The sequence below is a fragment of the Zonotrichia albicollis genome, chromosome 28, assembly GCF_047830755.1.
Source record: "Zonotrichia albicollis isolate bZonAlb1 chromosome 28, bZonAlb1.hap1, whole genome shotgun sequence".
Taxonomy (NCBI): Eukaryota; Metazoa; Chordata; class Aves; order Passeriformes; family Passerellidae; genus Zonotrichia; species Zonotrichia albicollis.
The window spans coordinates 2,916,199-2,943,507 of NC_133846.1; the positions used below are offsets into that span (position 1 = coordinate 2,916,199).

Below are 27,309 nucleotides of genomic sequence, written 5' to 3' on the forward strand. Positions count from 1 at the left end.
CTCCCCTCAGCGGTCTCACTTTGTCCCCTCTGCCGGGGTTTTCTCTCAGTGTCTCTCTCTGTGCCTGTCTCGCTCTCTTCCCTCAGGCAAGGTTTTGTGTCTCCCCTCAGGCGGGGGTCAGTGCCGCCAGCCGCGGTTCTCTTGCCCCTCATGGGGTTCCTCTCCCCTCCCTGAGGTTCTCCCTCTCCCCTCAGCCGGGGGCTCTGTTTCCCCTCACGGGGTTCCTCTCCCCTCCCTGATGTTCTCCCGCTCTCCTCAGACGGGGCTCTGTGCCGTAGCCGGGGCTCTCTTTCCCCTCCCTGAGGTTCTCCCTCTCCTCTCCGGGGTTTCGTGTCTCCCCTCAGCCGGGTCTCTCTTTCCCCTCACAGGGTTCCTCTCCCCTCCCGGGGTTTTCTCTCTTCCCTCAGCCGTTTCTCCCTCCCCGGGCCGCACGGGGGCGCTGCCGCCCTCACTGCCCCCCCATCCCCTCTGGCGCGTGCCCGCGAGCGCCACCCGCCGGGCTCCTGGCGCGCACGCGCGGCCCCGCCCCTCTCCCCCCCCGTCCGCGGGCGGCTCTCGCGAGAGCGCCGTGATTTCTCTCCTACGTGCCGTGCCGTGCTGCTCATGGCGGCGCTGGAGCGGGGGCGCTGAGCTGTTGGGGTGAGTGCGGGCCGGGCGCCGCCGCCACCCCCGCCCGCCCCGGCGGGCTCCGGGCGCCGCGGGACCTGCGCCCGCGGATCTCCGCCCGTACCGGGGCAGCGCGTCGGGAGCCCCGCCGGGGTTGCGCGCGGGGTGTGTGTGGGGGGGTGGTTGGGGGGTGCGGCCTACTAGGCCGGCGGTGCGGGGATGGAGCGGCGGCCGCGGGGCGCGGGGTGCGCACAGCGCTCCGCGGGGCTCCGGGAGCGGCGGCGCCGAGGCCGCGCTGGGACCGGCCGTGCCGGGAGCCGCCGGGGCTCGCGGGCCGCGCCGGGAGGGGGCGGCGCCGCGGGGGCTCCGGGCCCCGGCGGGCGGCGGGGCCGTGCGGGCGGAGGGGCGGCGGCGGCTCCCGGCGTGCCGCGCGCGGCCCCGCCCGGCGCAGCGCGGCCGCGGCCCTTTGTGTGCGGGGAGCGGCCGCCATCGCCCCCCTTTGTGTGCGGGGCGAGCGCTCCCCCCGGCCCGGCCTGCCCGAACGGCCCTGGCGCTGTCACCGGCCGGAGCCGCCCGCCCCCGCGCACGGCGGCCCCGCTGGCGGCGGCCCCGGCGCCGCCCCTCGGCGCGGCCGCCCCTCGCTCCGCCGCCTCCATCTTGGTGCAGCGCAGCGAGCGCGGCCGCGGCGGGGACCGGGCCTGGGCGGCTCCGTCGGTCCGGGGCCGGTTCTCTGCTGTCCGCACCGATACCCAGCGCGGGGCTCGTCTCTGCACCGCTGAACCCTTAAAAAATCCCGATATTTCTTTTAACGACTTTTTTGGGTTTTTTCTCCATACATTCTTCACAGATGTCCTTGGTAGTTTTTAATTCTTTCCCCCCCATATGTGTATTTTTCCCTGACATGAAAAGGACTTCACTGCTGTGGTGGTGGCTCGTCTCAAAGCTGTCACGTACTGGGGTGCCCAGAGCTCAGTGCTGCTTTCCAACATCCATCTGAAAAGAGATGGAGGAGCCTGATCTCGCGGATCTGTGTACACACTGAGAAGACGAAGTGTTATCTTTATCACATTTTATCTCAGGCTGTTTCTGGAAGCACGTGCTCTGATGCACAGAACGCATGTCCTTGCAGTTGCCTCTTTTTTGTGAAGAAAATGGGAAGCAGAACAATGCTGTCATGGGGCAGGCTCCGTGTGGGGCTCTCTCGGTGATTTCTGGCTGGTGACCCTCTGTCATTTAGCAGGATCTGCACAGGAGAGGCCTCAGGAGCAGGGCCCAGCTCTTCCCTGTCTTTACATTAAATCTTTGAGCTGTAAATACACAAATGCAGAAGGCACTGAGACTTGGGGGCTGGGCAGCTGCTCAGGGTGTTTACCATTTGGAGGAGTATTTATAGTAGCTGAATTAAAAAGTAAGGAATTTGAGGCAGATGAGCACAGTGAGATTTCTTTTTGCTTGTGTTATGATTGCTTGATGAGCTTTTTTTTAAAGAACTTAAATGGGGTAAACCCATCTTGTTATCAGATCAGACTGGGTTTTAATGGAAAAGTTTATGCCTTTACTCCACAATTGATATAATTAGCTTTAGTCTTATTTGATCACATGAGGTGTTTTGATTATAAAATGAAAAAGTGATATATTTTATGGCCAAAAAATGAAAAATGCAATATGACAAGAGTTACATCTCTAGGAGAGCTCTAATAATATTGGTCTAATTAAGTGAGATAAAATATGTGAGAAGATTCCAAGTGTGTCAGAGCAGTTCCTGGGATGCAGAGTGCTCGTTTGAGAGCTGAAATGCTGCCCCAAAATAACATGTCCTGGAAGATTGTGGTAACAGTTGCCCCAGTGTAATGCTGAGGTGAGGGAAAAGCAGTGATACTGTTATCTTTGCAATAGCTTTGTGTCTTCTAATTTATAATATTTTATAATCTAATCTTTCAGTGCAAACCTTTCACACCAGATTTGAACAGCCCTCACCCAATTTATTTAATCTATTTTATGTGTGTGACAGGAAAACTCATTTCAGCTGGATATTCTCAGTGAAGGAGATGCTTCAGCTGGGGAAAATCACTGAAATACAAACTTCAGTAAAACTGGAGATGAGTTTGCACATTTGGGGTTCTTTCAATAGCTGCCTTCACTCAGCATTTTCACTGGGGTGAGGGTGAGACTTTAAAGTATCTTTGCATTCAGGTTTCAGTCACTTAAAATGACTCTTTGAAATCACCAGAGGGAGTTCAAAGCTCAGTGTAAGTTGTGAAATTCACTTTCCTGCCACACTGGAGAAATGAATGGGCTCTGTCCATATTTTTTCTCTTTTGGTGTGGGCCTTGTGGAATGACTTGGGGAAGAGTTGTGCTCTGGTTTTCATGCCTGTAGATGAGTGCAGAACTGCCAGTGTAGCTCTGAGGACTGAGCTGTGTTGTTTCTCACCCGCTTTTGTCCACAAAAATATCCTCCCTTTTTTCCCCTTATCCACTGAGTAAACAACAAACTCCAAACTTGATTTCTTCTCAAGGAAGGTTTCTATTTCTGTAAGGTTTTGTTTTGTGTAGTTTGCTGAAACTGCTTTTCTCATGAAAAGACAAAGTGGCACTGGAAAACTTTAGGAGGGAATTAATTGCTAATTAATAAGTGGTGCAGAAAGGCTTCTCCTGGTGTTAGCTGCACAAATATCATCATATGGAATCAACATTTTACAAAAAACTGTTTCAGAAGTCCAGAGAATGGCTCTGTGTTATTGTACATGCAGTGCCTGTAGACATAATTGAGAACTCCTTTAATTTTTATACAATTCTAAATGTACTTTAGGTATCACTAGTCCTTAACTTTGGATCAGAAGTAATCAGGAAATTTTAATTCCTATGTATATATACATCTTATTGCTCCTCTGAGGATCTTTGTGAGCACTTTATAAATTATGCTATAATTTAATAAGCACTCATATAAAATTATTGATGGGAGCACTAAGGTTTGCTAATGGATCAAATCCTAATGATCAAAATGAAGTTGACATTTAATGGTACACACTGGGACCTTCCCTGAGATGTCTTAAGTGTGTCTGAAAAGTTCAAAGTGGGAAATGCCATCTCACTGGCTTGGAGTCAACCAATCTTTTGGAAAACAGAACTGGAAGTGAGAATGCCAAATATATCTGTAAAACAACTTTTATTAATATGGATTAAACCTCCTGTAGGGGAAATGTCCCTATTATTAAGACCTAGAACTGATGTGAAAGGGGGTTTGGAAGTAGATGGTCTTTAAGGTTCCAAACCAGTCCATTCTGTGATTTGATGAGAATTTCCTTCACAGTCATACTCAGTGTGTGTGTCTTTCTCCTTTCTCCAGTATGAAGTGGAACAGAACAGAATTTACCACCTGAAACTGCTGCTTCAAGTTCAGATCAGGAAAAAGAATCTAAGTATACCACATTGTAACAACTCAAGACCAAAGAAGAGGCAACTTACACTGAAGAAGATACAAGGCTTGATCTGAAACAAGAAGTTTGTGCCTACTCAACAGCTTCAAAAGAGCACGTCCCGACGCTGCTATAGTAGTCTTTGTTTTCTCCAGTGCTGTAGTGAAACTGCCCAGGGCAGCAGCACTTGTATTCTCTAGAGCTTGATAGATCACCTTCTTTTGCTATCTTTTTCTTTCTCTTTTTGTCTCTCTTCCTTTTGTTCCCTTTTTTAAAAGAATAGCAGTCTTCATCCTTAGAAACTTGTGCTGAAACAGAGGAATCGGCAAATACTACTGAAAGTGCAATATTTGAATATCACTGCGAGGTTGGTGCACATGCTGGGGAAAGAGTTATAGCTGTGGTTTTGAGCTTGGTTCTTACTAAGTTTTTAACAGAAGGGGGTGGTGTTGGTGAGGGCTTTTTTAATATTTCTTGATAATAAATATTTAATAGTGAAGCCCTGGCACAGAGCAGCTGGGGCTGCCCCATCCTGGGAAGTGCCCAAGGCCAGGCTGGGCAGGGCTTGGGGCAAGCTGGGATGGTGGAAGGTCCCTGCCCATGCCAGGGGGTGAAACAGAATGATATTTAAGGCCCCTTCCCACCCAAACCATTCATTGGTTCCATGACTCTTTGCTGTTACATTCATTTATTTTGGTGAATCCATAGTAGCTGCAGTGTGGTTCTGTGTAACAATACTTATAACCCTGAGAGCTGATTATTGGTGTTTCTCTCTTCTAGTAACAGTAGGTTTGTGGTTCCATCCCATTTCTCAAATAACTTCTCTTTAGTATCTTAATCTTACAGCACAGTTGTTTTTTTTCTTTCTCTAAATATTTCTTTTGATGGGGTTAATAGTTCATATTCCTGTTATAAGATGTAGGAATTTGACAATTATCTGGAAAAGCTGATACTTTATAATAGTATCTTTGTACAGGAGGTTTCAGTGCCACCTGAGGAATCTTTGTTTGAACTGAAGTTGTCAGGCTTTAGAGGATTGAGGAGTTCTTTGTGCTGTGCTCCTTTAAACTCAGACAGTTCAAATGATCTCATGCAGGGGTAGCCTGAGCAGGAGGTGAAGCACTGTGGCTTTCTAACCCTAACAGAGGCTATTCTGAGCCAAGTTTTAATCCAGATTTTTGCCATTTTCTCTCTCTGATGTAACTTTAGCTCATGTGTGAGGCAGGGTGTCTGCTTGCTGCTTCCCTTGTATCAGAGGTGAGGTGGCCATTTGGTGACTCACAGGAGCCTTTGGCTCATTCCAGCTTCCAGAATGGGTTAAATGCTCTGGCCTGTAATTCTCCTGGCAGAAGGTATAATAACATATCATTTTCTCTTCTTCCAGCCACCCTACTTGCAGGACCAGTTTATTTTTGAAAAGTATTTCAGACTCTAGGATAGCCTAAAACACTTGAGCTGTTTTGTTCCCACAAGGACATTTTCTGCTGTGGAGTGTCCTGGGGTTGCCTTCCTCAAAAGATGAGGATTATTATCTTAGCATGATGCTGACAGGAACTAGTCAGTAAATCTTAACAGATTTATTAAGTGTTTTTTGTTAAATACTCAGAGAAAATGTCCTTTAAACATAATCTAGTGCATAAAAGAGATTTGATGCTGTGGCTTTTGTCATTTGAGCAGCTTAGGCTGGACAGGAGGGGAGGGAAATCTTTGCTGAGGTGACAGTGACCCCAGAAAGGTGGAACCTCTGTCCTTGGAGGTCCCCAGGACTCAGCTGGACAAAGCCATGGCTGCCTCTGTTGGCAGGAGGCCTTTGAGGAGGGATGGGCTGGAGCTCTCTGTGTGTCTCTAGTTTTCTGATTCATTATTTTCTGACATGGCACTATTTCATGACTTGAACATGTTCAGGGTATTGATTTATGCCACTTATTGCAGGTTGGACAGGTAAGAATAAGAGTTCAGCATTGATTGAAATTAAGAGGTTGTTACTGGTTTTTAAGGGACAGAAAAGTGAGATGTAGAGCAAGGAAATAAGCAGTGTGTGTTACAGCAATGATATCACAGCAGATTGAGCAGTTCAGGGAATTCTTAGAGAGCCTTGGGTGGTAACTGTGGTGTGGAAGTGCTGTGGGATGGGCACCATTACACACTGTCCTGGCATCCTTTGCCCCTCAGATCACTCCCCCACCTTCTGTTATTTGTGTTTTTCTTCAGTTACATCTGCCCCATGTGGGTCTGAAGCAGACCTCCTCCTCTTGGAGGTCAAAACACTGCCAATCTTTACTTTGTGTTCTTGTTTCCAGTTTTATTTTTTTAATGTCAGTCTCCAAGCCCAAAGATTTCTCCCCCAGAACTTTACAGCAGGTGTTTTTTTGTGCTCTTTGATCACCTTTAAACTGATTTCCAAACAGCAGAATAAGAATGCTGTGCCTTCTAATGCATTGAATAACTCATTGGCTGTGTTAGGGTGAGAAACAAGACCCTTTTACAAGTTGCTCAGGTGTCTTTTATCTCCACTAAACACATTGCTGAGTAATTTTTAAGCTCTCTGCTTGTTGCAGCAGGAAAGCAGAAAACTGATATGATCTCATTCTGTTTCCAAATTAAAACCTCTGGAAACTAACAAATAATCCTGTATATTTTGAGATGTTTGGAGGGAAGAGGGTTGCTTCAGTTGTCTCTCTTGAATTGCAGTGTTCAGTGAGGTATAATACATTTCACTGATTTAATTGCAAGCCTGTAAGTCCAAGTGCTCTGCTTTAAAAAGGAGACTTGTACATCAAAAAAGCCAATGAGTTGGTAAAGGGATTGGGAATATTTCAAGGGTGAATCTGTGACTTGAAAAGAAAAAATGCCCCATAAAATATGTCATTTAATTTAGGAGTTCATTACACCTTTATTGCTATTTTCAAATTTTCTGTGTCTTTCTAGCACTTGAGCTTCTGTGCCACAGGAATGTTAAATTCTGGTTATTAATTCCATAACTGTGCAAAACTGTTTAATTACTTAAAAGCATTTTTTAGTATGAAAGGCTGAACACATGAACTAGGGAGAAACTATGCAGGGATTTGAACCTAATTGTGTTGATTCAGAACTGTTGCATTTTCCTAATCACCTGTTTAATTTGGAAGAGCAGATACTTCAGATGTTTTCAGGCTCTGGTGTGAAACAGTGAATGTGGGAGTAATTGAGGTGTAATACTTGAAAAATTCCAGAAGTCTGTTTTGTTCTAAGCAAGCTTTGTTTTGGTGTTACAGTTCTGGCTTGTTTTATAAATATATTGCCTATATAAATTTTAAGGATTACTGTGTTAAAAAAGCTCAACTCTTTCGGTGGTTTTAAAACACATTTTAGGAACATTCTTAAGACACATTTTAGGAAGGTGTCAGTAACTACACAAGCTCTTACTGTGTTGTGGGGATGTTTTTGAAAGACAGGTGTTTGCGAAGGAAGGCAGGAAAATGTAAACCCTCCCCACCCCTCCCAATTGCTATAAATTTGAAATTAAGGGGCTCTCAGGCAAAAAATATGAAGCAGGAATAACAGTTCTTTAATAGGGAAGAAAATAAAAGGATAAAATAAACAATGCAGTGAACTAAACCAACACTGCCAGAGTCAGAACCCAACCTGACACCCTGTGGGTCAGGCTGTTGGCAGCAGCCCCATTGGAATTGTGGCTCAGCCCTCCTGCAGTGTCAGGGCTGGTTCTGCTGGAGCAGGATCCTGGAGAAAGGTGCAGTCTCTGCCTCTGGAGATCCAGGGGAAGAAGAGGCAGCTGCTGTTCCTCTGGGCAATCCAGTGCAGAAGCTGTGCTGGTGTTCCAGAATCTCCAGATTATATCTGGGTAGGAATGTGTGAAATCTCAGCTTGTATCCAGTTAGGAATGTTTGAAATCTCCAGATTGTATCCAGTTAGGAATGTTTGAAATTTCAGATTATATCCGTGTAGGAATGTTTGAAATCTCAGATTATATCCAGGTAGTAATGTTTGAAATCTCAGATTGTATCCAGGTAGGAATGCTTGAAATGTCCAGATTATATCCGGGTAGGAATGCTTGGCTCCTCCCTCTGGGCTCACATCTCCCAATGGGATGCTGTAGCTCTTATCAGCCATGCAGTGACATCCAATAGCTGTTATCAGCAGATAATAATATTAAAATAATAATTATCTACTGATATTAAAATAATAATTATCCCTCCTGGAAGGAGGAGTGGTTGTGGAAGAGATAAGGAAAACTGCCCACTGAACAGAAGACGACTGCCATGCAGATGGCAAATAAAATGGGACAGGATGTGAAGGAATCTGATGCTCAGTATTGTTTGCTTTGTGTGGCCCAGATGAGCTTTGATCCAAACCTGCTCCACAACAATGGACACAACGGGTACCCCAATGGTACTTCGGCAGCGCTGCGCGAGACCGGGGTCATCGAGAAGCTGCTGACCTCGTACGGCTTCATCCAGTGCTCGGAGCGGCAGGCCCGGCTCTTCTTCCACTGCTCCCAGTACAACGGCAACCTGCAGGAGCTCAAAGTAGGAGGTACCTGAGCTTGGGCACAAAAAACCCCTCTGCTGCTTCTGGGGTCTCATGGTTTTGGTTTAATTGCAGTTTTTGCTGATTTTGAGATTTTCTCAAAAAGCGCTGGTGAGTGTGGTGAACTTCAAATGAGTAAGGTGTTTATTTCTTGCTGAGAGATAGGTGAAGTAGGTTTAAAATTTTAAAAGGGTATAAAGATAATTTTATTAAAAGAAGTAGAATGAAAACAAACTCTTCATAGCACTTCTCCCCCCAGACAACCTTTTCTTTTTCACTGATAATGTAAAGAAACCACCTGTGAATAATGCACTGCTCCTGGTGGAAGCCCTTCCCAGCCCTTGGTGCAGCTTGTGGTACAAACTTGTGCAGTGTTAGTTCAAACTTGTCCAGCTGAGATGGAGGCAGGCACTCAGACTGAGGGAGAATTCACCTCTTGCGCTCCCTGTTTCTTTGGTTAGTGTGAGGATGGCCAGGTGGTTTTTGGTTTGTTGATTTCAGTTTTTGCTAAGTTCGAGATTTCTTCATTAATGCGCTGGTGAGTGTGGTGAACTTCAAATGATTAAGGTGTTTATTTCTTGCTGAGAGATAGGTAAAGTAGGTTTAAAATTTTAAAAGGGTATAAAGAAAATTTTATTAGAAGAAAAAATGTAGTGAGAATCAAAACAAACTCTTCATAGCACTTCTCCCCCCAGACAACCTGTTCTTTTTCACTGATAATCTAAAGAAACCACCTGTGCTCCTGGTGGGAATCCTTCCCACAAGCACTTGGTGCAGCTTGTGGTACAAACTTGTGCAGTGTTAGGTCAAACTTGTCTAGTTGAGATGGAGGCAGGCACTCAGACTGAGGGAGAATTCACCTCTTGTGCTCTCTTTCTTTGGTTAGAGTTAGTTTGAGGATGGCCAGGTGATTTTTGGTTTGTTCATTTCAGTTTTTGCTAATTTTGAGATTTCCTCATTAATGCGCTGGTGAGTGTGGTGATGTTGTGTTGGTTAATTAGTAAGGTATTTCTTGTTGTTAGATAGAATTAGGAGAAAGGTAAAGTAGATTTTAAATTTTAAAAGGGTGCAAAGAAAATTTAATTAAAAGAAAAAAAAGTTGTAAGAATCAAAACAAACTCTTCATAGCACTTCTCCCCCCACAATCTTTTCTTTTTCACTGATAATCTAAAGAAACCACCTGTTCTCCTGGTGGGAACCCTTCCCACAAGCACTTTGTGCAGCTTGTGGTACAAACTTGTGCAGTGTTAGGTCAAACTTGTCCAGCTGAGATGGAGGCAGGCACTCAGACTGAGGGAGAATTCACCTCTTGTGCTCTCTTTTTCTTTGGTTACAGTTAGTGTGAGGATGGCCAGGTGGTTTTTGGTTTGTTGATTTCAGTTTTCTGCTAATTTCAAGATTTCTTCATTAATGCGCTGGTGAGTGTGGTGAACTTCAAATGATTAAGGTGTTTATTTTTTGCTGAGAGATGGGTAAAGTAGGTTTAAAATTTTAAAAGGGTATAAAGAAAATTTTATTAGAAGAAAAAAAGTAGTAGGAATCAAAGCAAACTCTTCAGAGCACTTCTCCCCCCCACAATCTTTTCTTTTTCACTGATAATGTAAAGAAAAAAACTCAGTGAATAATTCACTGTTCCTAGTGGAAGCCCTTCCCAGCCCTTTGTGCAGCTTGTGGTACAAACTTGTGCAGTGTTAGTTCAAACTTGTCCAGCTGAGATGGAGGCAGGCACTCAGACTGAGGGAGAATTCACCTCTTCTGCTCCCTGTTTCTTTGGTTACAGTTAGTTTGAGGATGGCCAGGTGGTTTTTGGTTTGTTGATTTCAGTTTTTTGCTAATTTCGAGATTTCCTCATTAATGTGCTAGTGAGTGTGGTGAACATTGGTGTTCGTTAATTATTAAGGTGTTTATTTCTTGCTGAGAGATAGGTAAAGTAGGTTTAAAATTTTAAAAGGGTATAAAGAAAGTTTTATTAAAAGAAAAAAAGTAGTAGGAATCAAAACAAACTCTCCATAGCACTTCTCCCCCCACAATCTTTTCTTTTTCACTGATAATGTTAAGAAAAAAACTCAGTGAATAATTCACTGCTCCTGGTGGGAACCCTTCCCAGCCCTTTGTGCAGCTCGTGGTACAAACTTGTGCAGTGTTAGGTCAAACTTGTCCAGCTGAGATGGAGGCAGGCACTCAGACTGAGGGAGAATTCACCTCTTCTGCTCCCTGTTTCTTAGTGTGAGGATGGCCAGGTGGTTTTTGGTTTGTTAATTTCAGTTTTTGCTAATTTTGAGATTTCCTCATTAATGTGCTAGTGAGTGTGGTGAGCTTGTGTTGGTTAATTAGTAAGGTATTTATTTCTTGCTGTTAGATAAGATTAGGAGAAAGGTAAAGTAGATTTTAAATTTTAAAAGGGTGCAAAGAAAATTTAATTAAAAGAAAAAAAAGTTGTAAGAATCAAAACAAACTCTTCATAGCACTTCTCCCCCCACAATCTTTTCTTTTTCACTGATAATGTAAAGAAAGCACCTGTGAATAATTCACTGCTCCTGGTGGGAACGCTTCCCACAAGCACTTGGTGCAGCTTGTGGTACAAACTTGTGCAGTGTTAGGTCAAACTTGTCCAGCTGAGATGGAGGCAGGCACTCAGACTGTGGGAGAATTCACCTCTTGTGCTCTCTTTTTCTTTGGTTACAGTTAGTTTGAGGATGGCCAGGTGATTTTTGGTTTGTTGATTTCAGTTTTTGCTAATTTTGAGATTTCCTCATTAATGTGCTGGTGAGTGTGGTGAGCTTGTGTTGGTTAATTAGTAAGGTATTTATTTCTTGTTGTTAGAATTAGGAGAAAGGTAAAGTAGATTTAAAATTTTAAAAGAATATAAAGATTTTACTAAAAGTAACTAAAAGAAAAAGAAGTCGTAAGAATCAAAACAAACTCTTCAGAGCACTTTTCCTCCCTCACAACCTGTTCTTTTTCACTGGTAATGTAAAGAAAACACCTGTGAATAATTTGTTGCTCCTGCTGGGAGCCCTTTCCAGCCTTTGGTGCAGCTTGTGGTACAAACTTGTGCAGTGTTAGGTCAAACTTAGCTGAGATGGAGGCAGGCACTCAGACTGTGGGAGAATTCACCTCTTGTGCTCCCTGTTTGTTTGGTTAGTGTGAGGATGGTGTTTTTCAGCATGAGGAGGCTGTAACCTCTTGCTGATAATCACCATGAGAGTGAAGTTTCTAAGCTGTTTTGTGGCCTTTGTGTTGTCTGAACTTCAGAGTCTGCTGTACAGGGAGCAAGGCAGAGGGAGGGAATTGCTGTGGAATTACACTGGAATTGTTCACTGGCAACAGGAGATAATAAACAGAATAACCAGAAAATTTTTGCAAATCGTGTAACTAAAGGACCTGATTTCTACTTGATTGTGTTTGGCTACAGCAGTGAATTAAACTCATCCTTTTGGTGATTTTTGTAAAAACCCCAATCCCAGGCAGCACTCTCAGCATTGCCCTGTTTGTGTTGCAGATGATGTTGAGTTTGAAGTGTCTTCTGACCGCCGAACTGGAAAACCCATTGCTATTAAATTGGTGAAGATAAAGCCAGAAATATTACCTGAAGAACGAATAAATGGACAAGTTAGTGCCTGTTTTCTATACCTACATCATTTCCTTTCTTTTCTCCAGTACAGAAAACTGGGTTTATTGAGACTGGGTATTAACTACCATAATTACACTGAAATATATTTCAGTGTGCTCTGTTAAAAATTCAGATTTTCATTTTGAGCTCTTACTTGGCTCCAAACACTTCTTAGAGCCAGGAGGGGTTCTGTGAGATTGAAAACTTGCAATGTGGCATTCCCTGAGTGTGTAGTAAAGGATACTGAGATTAATTTTATGTACAACAATGCCACTCCTGAAATGACTAGCAATGGATTTTTTTTTTTTTTTTGACTGGTAGGTTGTGTGTGCTGTTCCTCACAATTTAGAGAGTAAATCTCCAGCTGCCCCGGGTCAAAGTCCAACAGGGAGTGTTTGCTACGAACGTAATGGGGTAAAGCTTGCGTATTTTACTTGAACTCTTCACTGGTCCATCATTGTGGTCTATGACAAAATAAAACAACAAAAAAAAGCAATTTAATGTAGGTAATTGGCACTGCACTGAACTGTGCAGTTTTTGGCCAAAAAAAAAAAAAAAGCATGCTTTGGTAATTACTACAAAAATTAAAGGTTTTTAGACAGTTTGCTTGCTTGTATCTGTGGAGAACTTCCTAGAGCCAAATAATTGTTCTCTTTTAAACTTGGTGAAGTTCATGTATCCTTATCTTGAACTTCTAACCTGTAGAAATTGGCCTTTAAAATGGTCATGTACAAAACCTTTCAACTTAAGCTGCTTGTTACATACTCACCAAAACAGCACGACAGAAAAAGAATGTTTTGCATGCCATGTTTGTTATTGTTGATTTTCTCACTAAATTAAGCAGATAATGTTATTACAATTGTGTTCATCTTTCTTTGAAACAACTACCCTGCAAATAGAATAACTTTAATTAATGTTAATTTACAGGAAGTATTTTACCTGACTTACACCCCAGAGGATGTTGAAGGAAATGTACAGCTGGAAACAGGAGATAAAATAAACTTTATAATTGATACAAATAAACAGTAAGTTGGTATTACTTTTCTGGCTTCATATTTTTAGTAGTCAGGCAGAACTCATACATATTTCAAGAACTATTATATGAAGTACAGTCTTAGTTATTGTTTCAGTTTTGAGTTTACAGATTATTATTTTTTTTATTTTTCTCTAGTACTGGTGCTGTAAGTGCTCGTAACATTATGCTTTTAAAAAAGAAACAAGCTCGCTGTCAAGGAGTAGTCTGTGCCATGAAAGTAAGTGATTTTAAGTTTCATTTGACAATTAAATGCTATTTTGAAGAGTGCTGTTCAAAGTAATATTTAAGTTGTTTAGAGCTGTTAACAGCTTGGGCTGCAGGTGTAAATTGTGTGAAATGGTTTAAACAGCTCATCTTTGATACTGATACTCCTCTTAACAAAGAAAGTTCCATTTATTTCTGTTTATGTATTTCTTGTGGCAGTCAGCTGTGTACACCTGTAAGTGCTGTGCTGGGATTCAGAGATTGTTTTGTGTTTACCAGAACCTGTCAGATGATTTATTGGTATGTTCAATAATGGACAATTCAACACTTTTGTTTTTTTCTGTTGACAGGAAGCCTTTGGATTTATTGAGAGAGGTGATGTCGTGAAGGAGATATTCTTTCATTATAGTGAATTTAAAGGTGACCTAGAAACCTTACAGCCTGGTGATGATGTGGAGTTTACAATCAAAGACAGAAATGTAAGACGAAATCCAGTAAAACGGAAGCAAAGGTCCTGGGGAATAACTGCACAGCTCTGCTTTCCCAGCTCTGAAAAAGGGGGGGGAGGAGGTTCTTTGAGGTTCTTTGGGAAATGTCTGGTACTTTCTCTCTTTTCTTTGGGTGTTTGACTGATTTTGTGCTCTTAGGGTAAAGAAGTTGCAACAGATGTTAGACTGCTGCCTCAAGGAACTGTCATTTTTGAAGATATCAGCATTGAACATTTTGAAGGAACTGTAACCAAAGTAATTCCAAAAGTACCCAGCAAAAACCAGGTGAATTTCAATAGTTAAATAAATCTGTGTAATGCTGGTTTGATTGTATTGAATTCCAGTCAATAACTGGAAACATTTGTTCCCATTTCCCAGTACCTGTTTGCTGCATAAGCATCATGTCAGAATTAAGATTTGCTCTTTTTCTTAATTTCAAATTCAAAGAGGAAGAGTTAGGGTAGTGGTACATGATGGAGTGTGTGTTTAATGTTTCAGATTTATTGTTCCAAATACTTGCTATATTTTTTTGTGGAGTTAGACATATCCTTAAAGCAAGACTAGCGAAAAAGGGAAAAATATTTGCTGGGATAAGCCAGATCTATGGATTCTTGTGAGCATTAACAATTAATGAGGCTTTTGGGCTGCAGTGTTTGACTTAGAGGAGTGTTCATGAGCACTTCCACTGAGGTTTTAGGTGAGTCTCTGTTACTGTGGGAAGCTTTGGGGTGTTTTGAAGACTTAATAAGAAAGTGCCTGCATTTTAGAAGTGTTATGGTTCTAAACTTCATTCTTGAAATAGAGAAAATTCCTTCAGCAGGACATGGCTGGGGATTAAAAAATTTCCAGCCAACCAAGAGCTCCAAAAGCCACCTTGCACTGGGCAAGTTCCAGATGAGGAGTGGTGGAGATGGAGCAGAGCTGAGTCCAGCAGGTGAACTCAGCTTTCCCTTGGGTTTTCTGTCTCCAGAGCAAATAGAGAAATAAGGAATATTCCTTTAAGTAGGACATGGCTGGGGCTTAAAAAATCTTTAATCCAAGTTTCAGCTCCAAAAGCCACTTTGCATTTGGCAAGTTCCAGATGAGGAGTGGTGGAGATGGGGCAGAGCTGAGTCCTGCAGGTGAACTCAGCTTTCCCTTGGGTTTCCTGTCCCCAGAGCAAATAGAGAAAATTCCTTCAGCAGGACATGGTGGGGGCTTAAAAAACTTTCAAGCCAACCAAGAGCTCCAAAAGCCACTTGGAATTGAGCAAGTTCCAGATGAGGAGTGGTGGAAATGAAGCAGAGCTGAGTCCAGCAGGACTTGGCAGGACCCCTGTGCTGAGCCCTGCAGGTGAACTCAGCTTTCCCTTGTTTTCTGTCCCCAGAGTGATCCATTACCTGGTCGCATCAAAGTGGACTTTGTGATTCCTAAGGAGCTTCCCTTTGGGGACAAGGACACAAAATCCAAGGTGACCTTGCTGGAGAGCGACCACGTGCGGTTCAACATTTCCACGGACAGGCGCGACAAACTGGAGCGAGCCACCAACATTGAGGTTCTCCCCAACACTTTCCAGTTTACTAACGAAACCAGAGAAATGGCAAGTACCTAAATGTTTCTAATTCTTGAGGGGAAGTGAAATAAAACATGAGTTGGGGGCTGTCTTCTACAATAGATAGAAAAATCACTCATGTCTTCCATTGCCTGCTCTGAAATCCAGCTCTAGGACCTGCAGTGCAAGCAAAGCAGAAAATTCAGAGTTAATGCTCTGCATCTTTGCCTTAAAAGAATAAAGTCTTAATTACTTTTTAACATTTAAGTGAAATTATATTAGGAAATTAGAGCTTGGATGGGATTGCTGACTGGTTGTAGCAGACAGAAGTGATGTAGTCTTGAACTGACAGTTAAAAATTCACATACTTGAGTGTAAAGAGGAAAATACTCATCTTTCTTAGGAAAACTGGAGACCTTGGGACTACCCTGGTTCAGATAGTGAAAAGTGTAAACAGTTGGAGAAGAGACTCTGAGCTTTTGTATTTCAAGTTTTTTGGCCAATCTTTGAGAGTTGAGCAGAAGGATGGTAGAGCAGAGTTCTCTCAGTACAAGAAACTCTTTGTGGATTACAGGGACTAAGGTGGATGTGCTAATGAGCATTACAGAATATCTTTCATTCCTGTAACTTGGAATGTTGGTTCTGTTCCAGCTAGACTGTGACTTTGCTTTCCTTTGCAATTTGGAGTTCAGTTAGTGTTGTCACATCAGTGTGCTGTGAATTATTGTCCCTTGGTTTTAAAAAACCCTGAGTTGTGATTTCATAATTTGAGATTTTGGGTTTCTATCCTATAGACTTCTTGTATTTCTGCTCTGGCTGCATACACCTGCCTGCCTGAGCTGAGCTCCCATGGGGGTGATAGGTGCTGGCAGCTTCTAGGAAGGTTGGGTGGTTTACTGGAGTTTGTGAAAGCTGTTCAAGAGAAGAATTTTCCTAAAGGTGAAAGGTACACTGTGATTCAGATCCTCTGAGTTTATCCTAAGCCTTGCTGAATTCTGTATTAACTGGGTTTTAGGCAATGTGTTAATGAATTCTGCCTTCATTCTGGCAGCATCTGGAATTCAAACCCAGACTAGGGTTTGGGTTTTTGTCAGTATATTCTGTTTATCACTCAGCATTCCATTCCTAGTGGTTATCAGGAAGGTCACTAAACTCCTGTGTCACGTGGGAGTGTGTTCCCAAAACACACCAGGGGTATGGGAGTCTTGTTTAACAGCTTCTTTATCATTCCTTCATTTGTGACTGGAAATCTGATGGTTTTTCTCTTAAACTTTCCTCTGAACACTGATTTTATCTCCTGTTTTTATAGATGGTTGTACCTTTAGTGTGTGTTTGTGTGTTTCATATTCTCCTAGAGATGATGCAGTGTTTGCAGAGCTCCCCATTGTGTCCTCTGTACTGGCAGATTCTTTAACTTCAGACCTTGAATTAATATTCTCCACTGCACTCTTTATCTGGAGTTGACTTCAGAAATGAGGTGGGAAGAACTTCCAGCTTGACTAGAGCTGTGAGCAGCAGGGTTTGCAAGGAAGGACATTGCTTAATCCAAGTGTTTTCCCAGGCTTCAGGCCTTTCTGCCCACTCCTGACCCATGGAGCAGCAGGACAGGTGTCACATACCAGGCATGAAACTGTAACTGTTGGCTTGGCTCTTCCAGGGTGTGATTGCAGCAATGAGGGATGGCTTTGGCTTCATTAAATGTGTGGACAGGGATGCTCGGATGTTCTTCCACTTCAGTGAGATCATGGATGGAAATCAGCTCCATATTTCTGATGAAGTGGAGTTCACCGTCGTTCCTGTAAGTAGGATTTCAACTCCTATAAAATCTCAGCAGTTAAGGGAATTCTGCCCAGTGTGTCTGTAACCTGATGGATTTCTTTTCCAGGATATGCTGTCTGCCCAAAGGAACCATGCCATAAGGATCAAAAAGCTCCCCAAGGGCACGGTTTCCTTCCACACCCAGTCAGAGCATCGCTTTGTGGGCACTATAGACAAAGAAGCCACTCCAGCCAAAGCCACTAGCCCAAACAAAGGCAAAGAGAAGGTAATGCTGCTCCTCTTCATTCCTGCCATTGCAGACTCAGGCTGATTCCTTCAAATCTCCAGTTCAGCTGGGTTTGAAGCACTGTTCATTCTGTACAGAGTGAACTACAGCTGATGAGAGCAGTCAGTGAAAATGAACTGCTCTGAAGATAATAATAAAAATATTGTTGATAATCATTAATGATCATATTGTTGTTGAGGATCATTTCCAGGAAATTGATGGGGAGTTTCTTTCTGCCTCTCAGTACACAAGATTCTAGATAGAGTTATTTAAGTTTCATAGGAACAGTCTTACTGTTTTTGTTCTGCTTTTTTAAACAATGCCAGAACACTTAAAAGTTCCAACAAATGCTTGCTGGAACTGGTGGCAATACTTCATTGCCTTTTAAAATACTGTCTGGCATAGTTTAAATCTCCTTACCCAGAGTTTGGTTGTGGTTTTGAGCAGTTATTGTAAAACCACTGAAACTCCAGTGAGCAGTGCTTGAGCTGTGTGTAGGAAACTGAATTGATTGCTGAATTCTGACCTCTTGTTTTCAGGAAGCTGAAGATGGAATAATTGTGTATGATGACTGTGGAGTAAAACTGACCATTCCTTACCAGGCCAAGGATGTGGAAGGATCTACTAATCCCCAGATAGGAGATAAGGTAAGAGAATTAAGTGTACTATTGGGAAATGCTGTTCTGGGCATTGTGGAGTGTGAGCTTCTCTTTGCCTTTACTTGGAACAAATGGAGGACAAGGCATCTGTGTGGCATCACCTGCAATGTTGTGTTTAAATGAGTAAAAAATACCCTCCAACCTGGTGATACATAGGTGGAAATAATGTCTTACTGTCTAAATGATGTTTTTTTAACAAAGAATTTTTATCACTAAGTGGACACTGCTTGTCAAGAGGAAATTATTAGCATAGAGACTAAGATGGTTATTAAAGAAGGGGAATATTCCCTCATGAGCATATTAGCCTGAGGGACAATGGAAAGGGAAAAAGCTTGGAGATTAAGAAGAGCAACAAAACCCTCAGGAGCCATTCTGGTTACTGGTTATTGTCTGTAAAAACTGAAACAAGGAGTGAAGTGAGGCACATCCCACTGTGGGCCACTGGTGAGCAGTGTAGGGAGAGGAGCTGATCCCCATGGACAGAAAACTTCTCACAGTTAAGGGGTGAAAGCTGACTAGGAAATAACCTTCCTGCAGAGACCAGGTGCTGCTGCAGAGCTGCAGAGCTTCAAAATGAATTTGGGGGTTTTTTTGGTGGTCATGGCTTTCTTTGCATTTTTCTACCTGGTACTGAATGTGTTTGGTTTTCTTTGCATTTTTCTGAATGTGTTTGGTTTTCTTTGCATTTTTCTGAATGTGTTTGGTTTTCTTTGCATTTTTCTGAATGTGTTTGGTTTTCTTTGCATTTTTCTGTGTGGTATTGAATGTGTTTGGTTTTCTTTGCATTTTTCTGAATGTGTTTGGTTTTCATTGCATTTTTCTGTGTGGTATTGAATGTGTTTGGTTTTCTTTGCATTTTTCTGAATGTGTTTGGTTTTCATTGCATTTTTCTGAATGTGTTTGGTTTTCTTTGCATTTTTCTGAATGTGTTTGGTTTTCATTGCATTTTTCTGAATGTGTTTGGTTTTCTTTGCCTCTCTCTGTGTGGCACTGATGGCCCTGTCCCCCCAGGTTGAGTTCTGTGTGTGTGAGGTGAAGAGGACCGGGCTGCAGACGGCTGTTTCTGTCAGGATGCTGGGACGCAACTACAGCTCCAAGAGGCTCCTGGGCTATGTGGCAGCCCTGAAAGATAACTTTGGGTTTATTGAAACAGCCAATCATGATAAGGAGATCTTCTTCCACTACAGGTGAATGACAGTTTTATTATTTCATTATGTGTCTGTGTATGGGTAGTGGGATGGTGTGGAGTTTTGAACCCATTTGCACTTTACACGCACATAATATATTTATATATATGCTTAAATATTTACAGTTTTATTTATCATCTCTGTTGGACTGGTTCAAGCTTTTCTGTTAGTCAGCACTCCTGGTGTTCTGTGCCTCTAATTCCCAGCCAAGAAAACCAGTTGTGTTATGTATTTAAATGCTTCATTTTCCTGAATGGAGGTTCCTTGTGAACTGATGAGGGATTTAAATAATTTCTGATAACTGATGTGGATGTTGGTTGAGCATCACTGTTGTCATGTAAATAAAGGAAAACTGTTTCTCATTCTGGTCCTGTAGTGAATATTGTGGTGATATCGATAGCCTGGAACTTGGAGACACTGTGGAATACAGCTTGTCAAAAGGCAAAGGAAACAAAGTTAGTGCAGAGAAAGTAAATAAAACACATGCAGGTAAGGCTGTACCTGGTATTTTCTGTCTGCAGGGCTCTTGGCACGTGCTGGAGGTGAAGTTTGTTCATGATCCATTTACACTTGGAGTGAGAGCAAGAAGATGCTCAGTGTGGGGTGGTCACTGGTTCCCTGAAAGCTGCTGCCTGTGTTTGCAGAGAACACACAAGCACAGACCAACAGTTCTGTGCACTGCAGCAATTCTGTGGACCTTTAGTGTCCTCAGTCCTCCTCACTTAGGGGTTATAAGGAGAGGCTGAATGGCAGAACTGGCCAGATCAGTACCTGCACCCATTGTGCTGTTCCTCCCAGGGGAAAAGATGGCAGGAGCAGGGCAGGTGGGGGAGGGTATTGAGGACTTGGGGGTGGGGGGAAATGCATTCTCCAGCATTATTGGATGATAAAGTGAGTAGGGAATGTGGAAGAGAAAGGAAGGAAACACTTTGATTTTGCTTTTCAAGCTTCCTGACCTTAAGTTTCTTGAGAAAAATTTTTCTACCTCCATGTATGGTATATCAGTATGATTTTGATTCATTGTCATGTAATGCAAAACATTGACTCCTGGTCAATCTGAATCACTTATTTAAATCAGTTTTAAAATAAACTATGATTAAAGCATCCCATTCCTCTATTCTCTGTCTCTTTTCAGTGAATGGTATCACTGAAGAAGCTGATCCAACTGTTTACTCTGGTAAAGTAATTCGTCCCTTGAGGAGTGTAGATCCCACACAGACAGAGTACCAGGGCATGATTGAAGTCATGGAGGATGGTAAGATTGGTTCCTTTTAATTAAGTGTTCTTTCCACAAAAGCACAAGTTGAATGCACTGTAAAAAGAGCTGTTGAGGACTTTATTCACACTGCAAACTGTATCCACACTGCTAAGCTGATTTGTAGTATTTGAAATCTGATATCAAGTGGCAAAGGCCTCTCAGTTGTGTCTCCTGCTTCCCCCCCCAGGTGAAATGAAAGGAGAGGTCTATCCCTTTGGAATTGTTGGCATGGCAAACAAAGGTGACTGTCTGCAGAAGGGGGAGACAGTAAAGTTCCAGCTGTGTGTGCTGGGCCAGAACGCGCAGACCATGGCTGTGAACATCACCCCCTTCCGCAGGGCCACCGTGGAGTGCGTCAAGGACCAGGTGAGTGAGCCTGGCACAGGGCCTGGGCATGGGAATCACTGCTCCAGCTGGCACAGAGCAGCTCAGAACCACCTCAGTGCTGGAACTGAGGCAGCTCTGCCCAGACAGATTGCTCAGGACTCCAGGGAGCTGGTGGTGTAACCCACCCTGGTGGGACTTGAGTAAAGGTGGGCTCAGAGCCTGGTTTGGTGCTGAAACATCAGAATTGCTGGGCAGCAGATAATTCTGAAGATTTGGCTTTGAGATGTTTTAGAAATTGCTCTAACTGGTTTCTGCTGCACAGTGTGTTTAAAAAGTGTTCAGAAAAACAAACAAAACATGCACGTACTTTGCTTCTGGAAGGAGCTTCTTCACAGCACTGAGCAGTCAGTGATTACAGCTCATCTGAAATGCAAAGGCTGATCTTTGCCCTCGTTGCATCTTGGAATGATTAAAAAGTTAAATGCTGCAAATGCTGTCTGTTTTTACAGATACCATGCAGCACTAATCTCCAGTCATTTATGGAGAGGCTGGATGAGTATTCCTGGCTTGTACATGAGTAGAATGGAAAACAGAAGTGAATGGCTTCTTATCCCAGTGACAGGCCTAAAATTGAGTGATTGCTGCTGTGTAACTTCAGGGTGGAGTCTCAGAGCTTGAGGCACTGCTCTTTGTTTAATGCAGCTGCCAGCCCTTGAGGGCAGTTTTCAAAACTTCTTTTATAGACTTCAGGATTTAAACGTGACTTTACAGTGCCAGGAAGAGTGCCTGGATTTCCAGAAATGTTGTTTCCAGACAGAATGTTCTGATCACTGCAGAAATTGTATTTGCAGTTCTAGTAGGCAGCGCAGTTTGGAAGTTTTATTTAGAAGTAGTTAAACTACAGTGATGAGTAAGTTACTGCCTTTGTCTGGAGCAGAGCAAATTAGTAATGTTGTGATGTGTTGCTTTTCAGTTTGGTTTCATTAACTATGAAGTTGGTGACAGCAAAAAGCTCTTCTTCCATGTCAAAGAAGTCCAGGATGGCGTGGAGCTCCAGGCTGGGGATGAAGTGGAGTTCTCCGTAATCCTGAACCAGCGCACAGGAAAATGCAGTGCCTGCAACGTGTGGCGTGTCTGGTGAGGCTCTGGGATGGAGGGAGTGACCCTGGCACGGTGTCTGCATCCCAGCAGGGCCCTGCAGCCTGGTCTGCCTGAGCTGGATGTTCCTGCAGCAGGAGCTCTGGGTTCCAGCTGCCTCCAGGACACCTGAGAGCTCCCAGCTCTTCCAGTGCAGGCAGCAGCAGCACTCCCAGCTCTTCCTAATTACAGATGCCTTGTTCCCTTTTTAACCTGTTCTTAAACTCCCCCTGTAGCAGGAATTTGGATAGAGGCTTGCAAGTGGAAGTTAATGATAAGGAAAGTGATGGCTCTCCTGTGTGGATGCTGGCCACTGGCCAGCACACTCCTCAGTGCTGCCATCTCTTTCCTTAAGAGCAGCTTTAATTTTTAAATAGAAAACTCATGTTTTAGAGACTCTTCTTTTTGGCATGGCATTTTTTACAAGTGGTGGGGGTTTTTTATATATACACTTGAAGAAGACTGCATAATTTGTATTTTGTTTAAGCTTGAGATAGCAGTAGAGTAATAACAGAAAGCTAATGTTTTTGTTTCAAAATTCTGTGCCCATTATCTTCAGAGATGTTAATGCTCTGCCATGATATGCTGGCAACTTGCAAGTCTTTATTATTGTAGTTGTGTCACAGAATGGGTTGGGTTGGAAGGGAACCTAAAATACCATCTCAATTCCACCCCTGCTGTGGATGCCTGCCACTATGCCAGGTTGCTCTTAAGGCACATCCAGCCTGGCCTTGGAGATTTCCAGGGATGGGGCAGCCACAGCTTCTCTGGGCAATGGAAACTTAGGAAACATTGGTTAGATGTGCATGAGAGTAAATACCAGACCTGTGCTCCCTAAAGAACACCCTCTGGAGATCACTGAGCTCCCCAAGTGCAGTGCCCAGTGTGGACAGCAAGGTTTGGGGCAGTGCCAGCCCACCAGCCGGGTCTGCTGTCACACAGCATCAATCCTGCACAATAAATAACCGTGCCCAAGGCCTGGGAAAGCCTGGGGTGCCCTGGCCAGCCCGGGGTGACCCTGCCCTGCGTGTGCTCTCTTGCAGCGAAGGCGCCAAGGCCGTGGCTGCTCCGCGTCCCGATAGACTCGTGAACCGCCTAAAGAGCATCAACCTGGACGATGCCAACGCCCCGCGGCTCACGGTGCTGCGCCAGCCCCGGGGCCCCGACAACTCAAAGGTACCCACACAGGCAGGGCAGAGCCCTGCAGGGCCTGCCTGCCCAGGGGAACACACAGTGCTGCCTCTGGGGGGGCCTGAGCTGTGGCTGCTGCTGTTCTGTGGAGAGCGGTGCTGTGTGAGGGTGGATTGTGTCTGTGCTGTGAGCTGTGCCCTGTGTGTGCCCTGTGTGTGCCCTGTGTGTGCCCTGTGTATGCCCTGTGTCACTGCTGTGAGCCATGCCCTGTGTCAGTGCTGTGCCCTGTGTGTGCCCTGTGTCACTGCTGTGCCCTGTGTCAGTGCTGTGAGCCATGTCCTGTGTCACTGCTGTGTGCTGTGCCCTGTGTGTGCCCTGTGTCACTGCTGTGTGCTGTGCTGTGCCCTGTGTGCTGTGCCCTGTGTGCTGTGCCCTGTGTGCTGTGCCCTGTGTGTGCCCTGTGTCACTGCTGTGCCCTGTGTGTGCTCTGTGTCACTGCTGTGAGCCATGTCCTGTGTCACTGCTGTGTGCTGTGTGTGCTCTGTGTCTGTCACAGACACATTTTAGGAAAAATCCTTTCCTTAGAATTTTTCCTCCTGAGAAGCTGAGAGGCCTCAGGAACAAAATGTAAACAATGATTATGTGCTGCTGTGGGATGCAACAGGTGCATCTGTGATTGGTCTCATATGGTTGTTTCTAATTAATGGCCAATCACAGTCAGCTGGCTTGGACTCTCTGTCCGAGGCACAAGCCTTTGTTATTCAGTCTTTCCTTTTCTATTCTTAGCTACCCTTCTGATGAAATCCTTTCTTCTATTCTTTTAGTATCGTTTTAATATAATATATATCATAAAATAATAAATCAAGCCTTCTGAAACATGGAGTCAGATCCTCATCTCTTCCCTCATCCTAAGACCCTGCGAACACGGTCACGCTGTGCCCTGTGTGCTGTGCTTTCAGAAGAGCACAGGAGAGAGAAGCAACCCACTGCTGCCTGGGTTGGAACCTTTTTGTCATGGTTTCTCTTGTCTGTCGTAGTTTGCTCTTCATTTATAAACCTCAGAGGTAGCAAGTGAAGTCTGTTTACCTAGACGTGGCTTTCACACAACGTTCTGGCACTTCTTGATAAGCAGGAGAAAAGTGTTTGGAATCTCTGTTGTGTTTGGACTACAAAGAACACCCCAGAGAACCTGTTTTGTTGCTGTCTCTGTTTGTGAAGACAAACATGACTAATTAGAAGGGAACTGCTTGGGTGGAACAGACCAGGCTCTGCCTCAAAGCCCAGTGGCAGTGCCAGGTTCACAGTTGGACTTGATGATTTTCCTTTTCCTATAGGAATGTGCTTCCTGTTGATGGAGTGACATAACTATCCTTTGTCTCCTTAAAAAGGAACTTCTTTCTTCAATTTGCAAAAAAGACACCTCATAGGACCTGGGAGACTTTACCTCAAACTTAAGGATAGCCAATTGGATAGAAGCCAAAAAATTTTGCCTGAGCAATTTGCTAGAAAAAGAAGAAAACACTAATGGCTTTTGTGAAATGTTTTAACTAGGAGCAAGAACTTCTTGCACCTGTCTCGGTTTTTCTCTATAAAGAGTTTTGTTATTTTGCCTTTTATTAGAACTTTTTTGTTTCCAACACTGCCACAGAAGCCATCCTGCTGATTTTATGCCTTCTAAGGTAGCTGAGTTATCTTGGGTGTGATACAGATCTCCAAGAGCTTGAGGAGACCCTTATATCATCTTCTGTGGTGGTGTTCACAGGGGTCCCAGGATGAGGGAGGAGATGAGAATCTTGACTCCATGTTTCAGAAGGCTGATTTATTATTTTATGATATATGTTATATTAAAAGAAAATTATATACTAAAACTATACTAAAAGAATAGAAGAAAGGATTTCATTAGGAAGCTTGAAAGGAATAGAAAGGAATGATAATAAAATCTTGTGACTGCTCATAGCCTGTCATTGGTGGCTTATAGCTCCTAGGTGGCTGTCATAGGTCATAAAGTAAAACCAATTTCACGTGCTGGGTAAACAATTCTCCAGATCACATTCCAAAGCAGCAAAACATGAAGAAACTGAAGCTTCTCACCTCTCAGGAGAAAAGATCCTAATGAAAGCATTTTTCATAAAATACACCCATGACAATTTTCCAGCCTGAATGATACCATGGTTGTGTGATGCTAAAAGTGTGTTTTGTTTTGCTTGCAGGGATTTGGTGCAGAGAGAAAGATCCGCCAGGCTGGTGTTATAGACTGATCCCCAGCCCGCGGCGGCGTTGGGCCGTGCGGTGGGGCTGCCGAAGGGTACTGAATATCTCCCTGTTCACCCCTTCCTCCAAATTCTCAGAAGCTATTCCACCAGTTTTAACACCTTCTCATGTTATGTTTAAAATTAAATTTACGAAACCATTTTAAATTTCTGCACAGTTGCATTCTGGAGAACTTTAAGGTGGCGCCTTATAGTATCACATTTTAGAAGCTTGTTTTGAATGGTGCATTTAACGCAACTGGTAACTGCAATCTCCATTGCCTCTGTGAGTAAACATAGACAGCTCTGCTCGGGCAGACCTTGTGGAATTCTGCACTACAGTTATTATGCTTTATCCTTGTTTTTGGCCAAGGTTTATTATGCCTTAGTGCTCAGTTGCATTATCTCCTTTCCCGAGTGGAAGGGAAGACTCACTTCAGCTCACTCTGCTCAAATTTTGAGGAACGTGTGAGGGTGGAATAAGTTCTGTTTCTATCAGATCTCCACAAACATTCAGATACCTTGAGTTGATGGCCAAATGTTACAGTGTTTTCCTAGTTCATTTAACTTGACTCCTTTAGCCAGTCCTTAGAGCTCAGTGCAAGTCTCTCCCAGGGTCGGTGGATTTTGTAGTGTTCTGGAACAGACAGTGCAGAATTTCATAAGGCTGAGGTGTGCCATCAGTGTGGTAATTTAAATATATTTAAAACAATGCACAAATCTGCTGCTGCTTAGAACACTGCAGCTTCTAAACCCAGTTTCTTTTACTGATTTAAATTTAAAAAGAAAGAAGTTGTGCCTGAAGTGGATACATTTTTTTTGTTCTTTTTGCAGCCGGCACCCAGTGTACTGTAAGAGAATAAATACTTAGGCTTTCCATAGCTGTATTGAGACTTTCATCAAGGTGACTAGTTGATGTCTGTGTGCTTTTTTTTTTTTTTGTTTTAGTTTTTTTTTTGTTTGTTTGTTTTATTTGGTTTTATTTTATTTTTGGTTTTTTTTTTTCTCCCCTGCCCCCCTCCCTCCATTTCCCCAGTCACACTTTATCAAGCAAGAAAACTGAATGATTGGTCTAAGTATTACTGTAACCAAAAAGATCAGGAGTTACTTTTTGGAATAGAGGGCAGTACTGTGGTTTGGTTTGGGTTTGTTTTGTTTTGTTTTTAATTTTATTTTTATTTTGGTTAATTTTTTTTTTGTTTGGTTTTTTTTTTTTTTTTTTCATGTTACCTCTATTCTCAATTTAGGGTTTTCTTCTCTGGGAGATGCATTATCTTTGTAAAACAAAACATTGCTTTCTCCAATTTTTTTTCTGTTAATGGCAAAGAATGGAAATAGAATAAAGTTTTACTGATTTTGAAAAAAGCCTTGTTGTGCTCAGCCTCTTCTTTCCTCAGCGGGGGCTGTGTTAGCCCTGTGTTGTCCCCATCACAGACTCCGTCCTGGTGCCTCCAGTTCTCACACCACCATGAGGGAATTCTGTGCTTTATTTCCAGTCTGAAAGGCCCCATCATCTACCCTACACTAGTTACGCATTATAACAACAGCGACATTCATTGGTTACAAATTACATCACTTCTAATTAGTGCCCACCCCATTTATGAGCTCTGCCCTGCCCGTGCCCATCCGTGCCCGGCTCAGTTCTGTTCCTTGGCGGGCTCTGTTGGCTGCAATTCCCTTTCCCCGGGGTTCCTGCTCTGTCCCAGGCTCTGAGCCAGACCCTCCCTTTGGATCGGGGTCACTTAAACAAAAACCAATCCTAGCGCAGATGCTCCCACTGCAGTCCCCTACCCAGAACCGCCCAGCTCCAGCTGTTCATCAACAACTTAAAAGCACAAAGCTTGACTTTATTCCCTTTTCAAATCTCGAGAGCTCGCTGTGATTCCCAGTTTAA

At 43.5% G+C, this 27,309-nt stretch overlaps 1 protein-coding gene across 1 annotated transcript; it reads left to right on the forward strand.

Moving 5' to 3' along the window:
• Positions 1-484: 484 nt before the first annotated feature.
• Positions 485-26,781, forward strand: CSDE1 (cold shock domain containing E1). Its single transcript, XM_074528230.1, has 20 exons — positions 485-639; positions 3,955-4,391; positions 8,359-8,557; positions 12,054-12,163; positions 12,486-12,578; positions 13,092-13,189; positions 13,336-13,417; positions 13,755-13,883; positions 14,052-14,177; positions 15,259-15,471; positions 17,081-17,221; positions 17,309-17,467; positions 18,007-18,114; positions 19,138-19,313; positions 19,690-19,802; positions 20,449-20,568; positions 20,759-20,937; positions 21,872-22,035; positions 23,079-23,211; positions 25,377-26,781. Exons 3-20 carry the CDS (start codon positions 8,359-8,361, stop codon positions 25,422-25,424), a joined length of 2,391 nt encoding a protein of 796 aa, XP_074384331.1. The 5' UTR covers positions 485-639; positions 3,955-4,391; the 3' UTR covers positions 25,425-26,781.
• The last annotated feature ends 528 nt before the right edge of the window (positions 26,782-27,309 follow it).

What these genes read in the sequence shown, in the direction of transcription:
- CSDE1 (XM_074528230.1), top strand. Translation starts at nt 8,359, where the DNA reads ATGAGCTTTGATCCAAACCTGCTCCACAACAATGGACACAACGGGTAC. An exon ending in TGCAACGTGTGGCGTGTCTG is followed by an intron (nt 22,036 to 23,078) that starts GTGAGGCTCTGG and finishes GCTCTCTTGCAG; the next exon opens with CGAAGGCGCCAAGGCCGTGG. An exon ending in GGGGCCCCGACAACTCAAAG is followed by an intron (nt 23,212 to 25,376) that starts GTACCCACACAG and finishes TTTTGCTTGCAG; the next exon opens with GGATTTGGTGCAGAGAGAAA.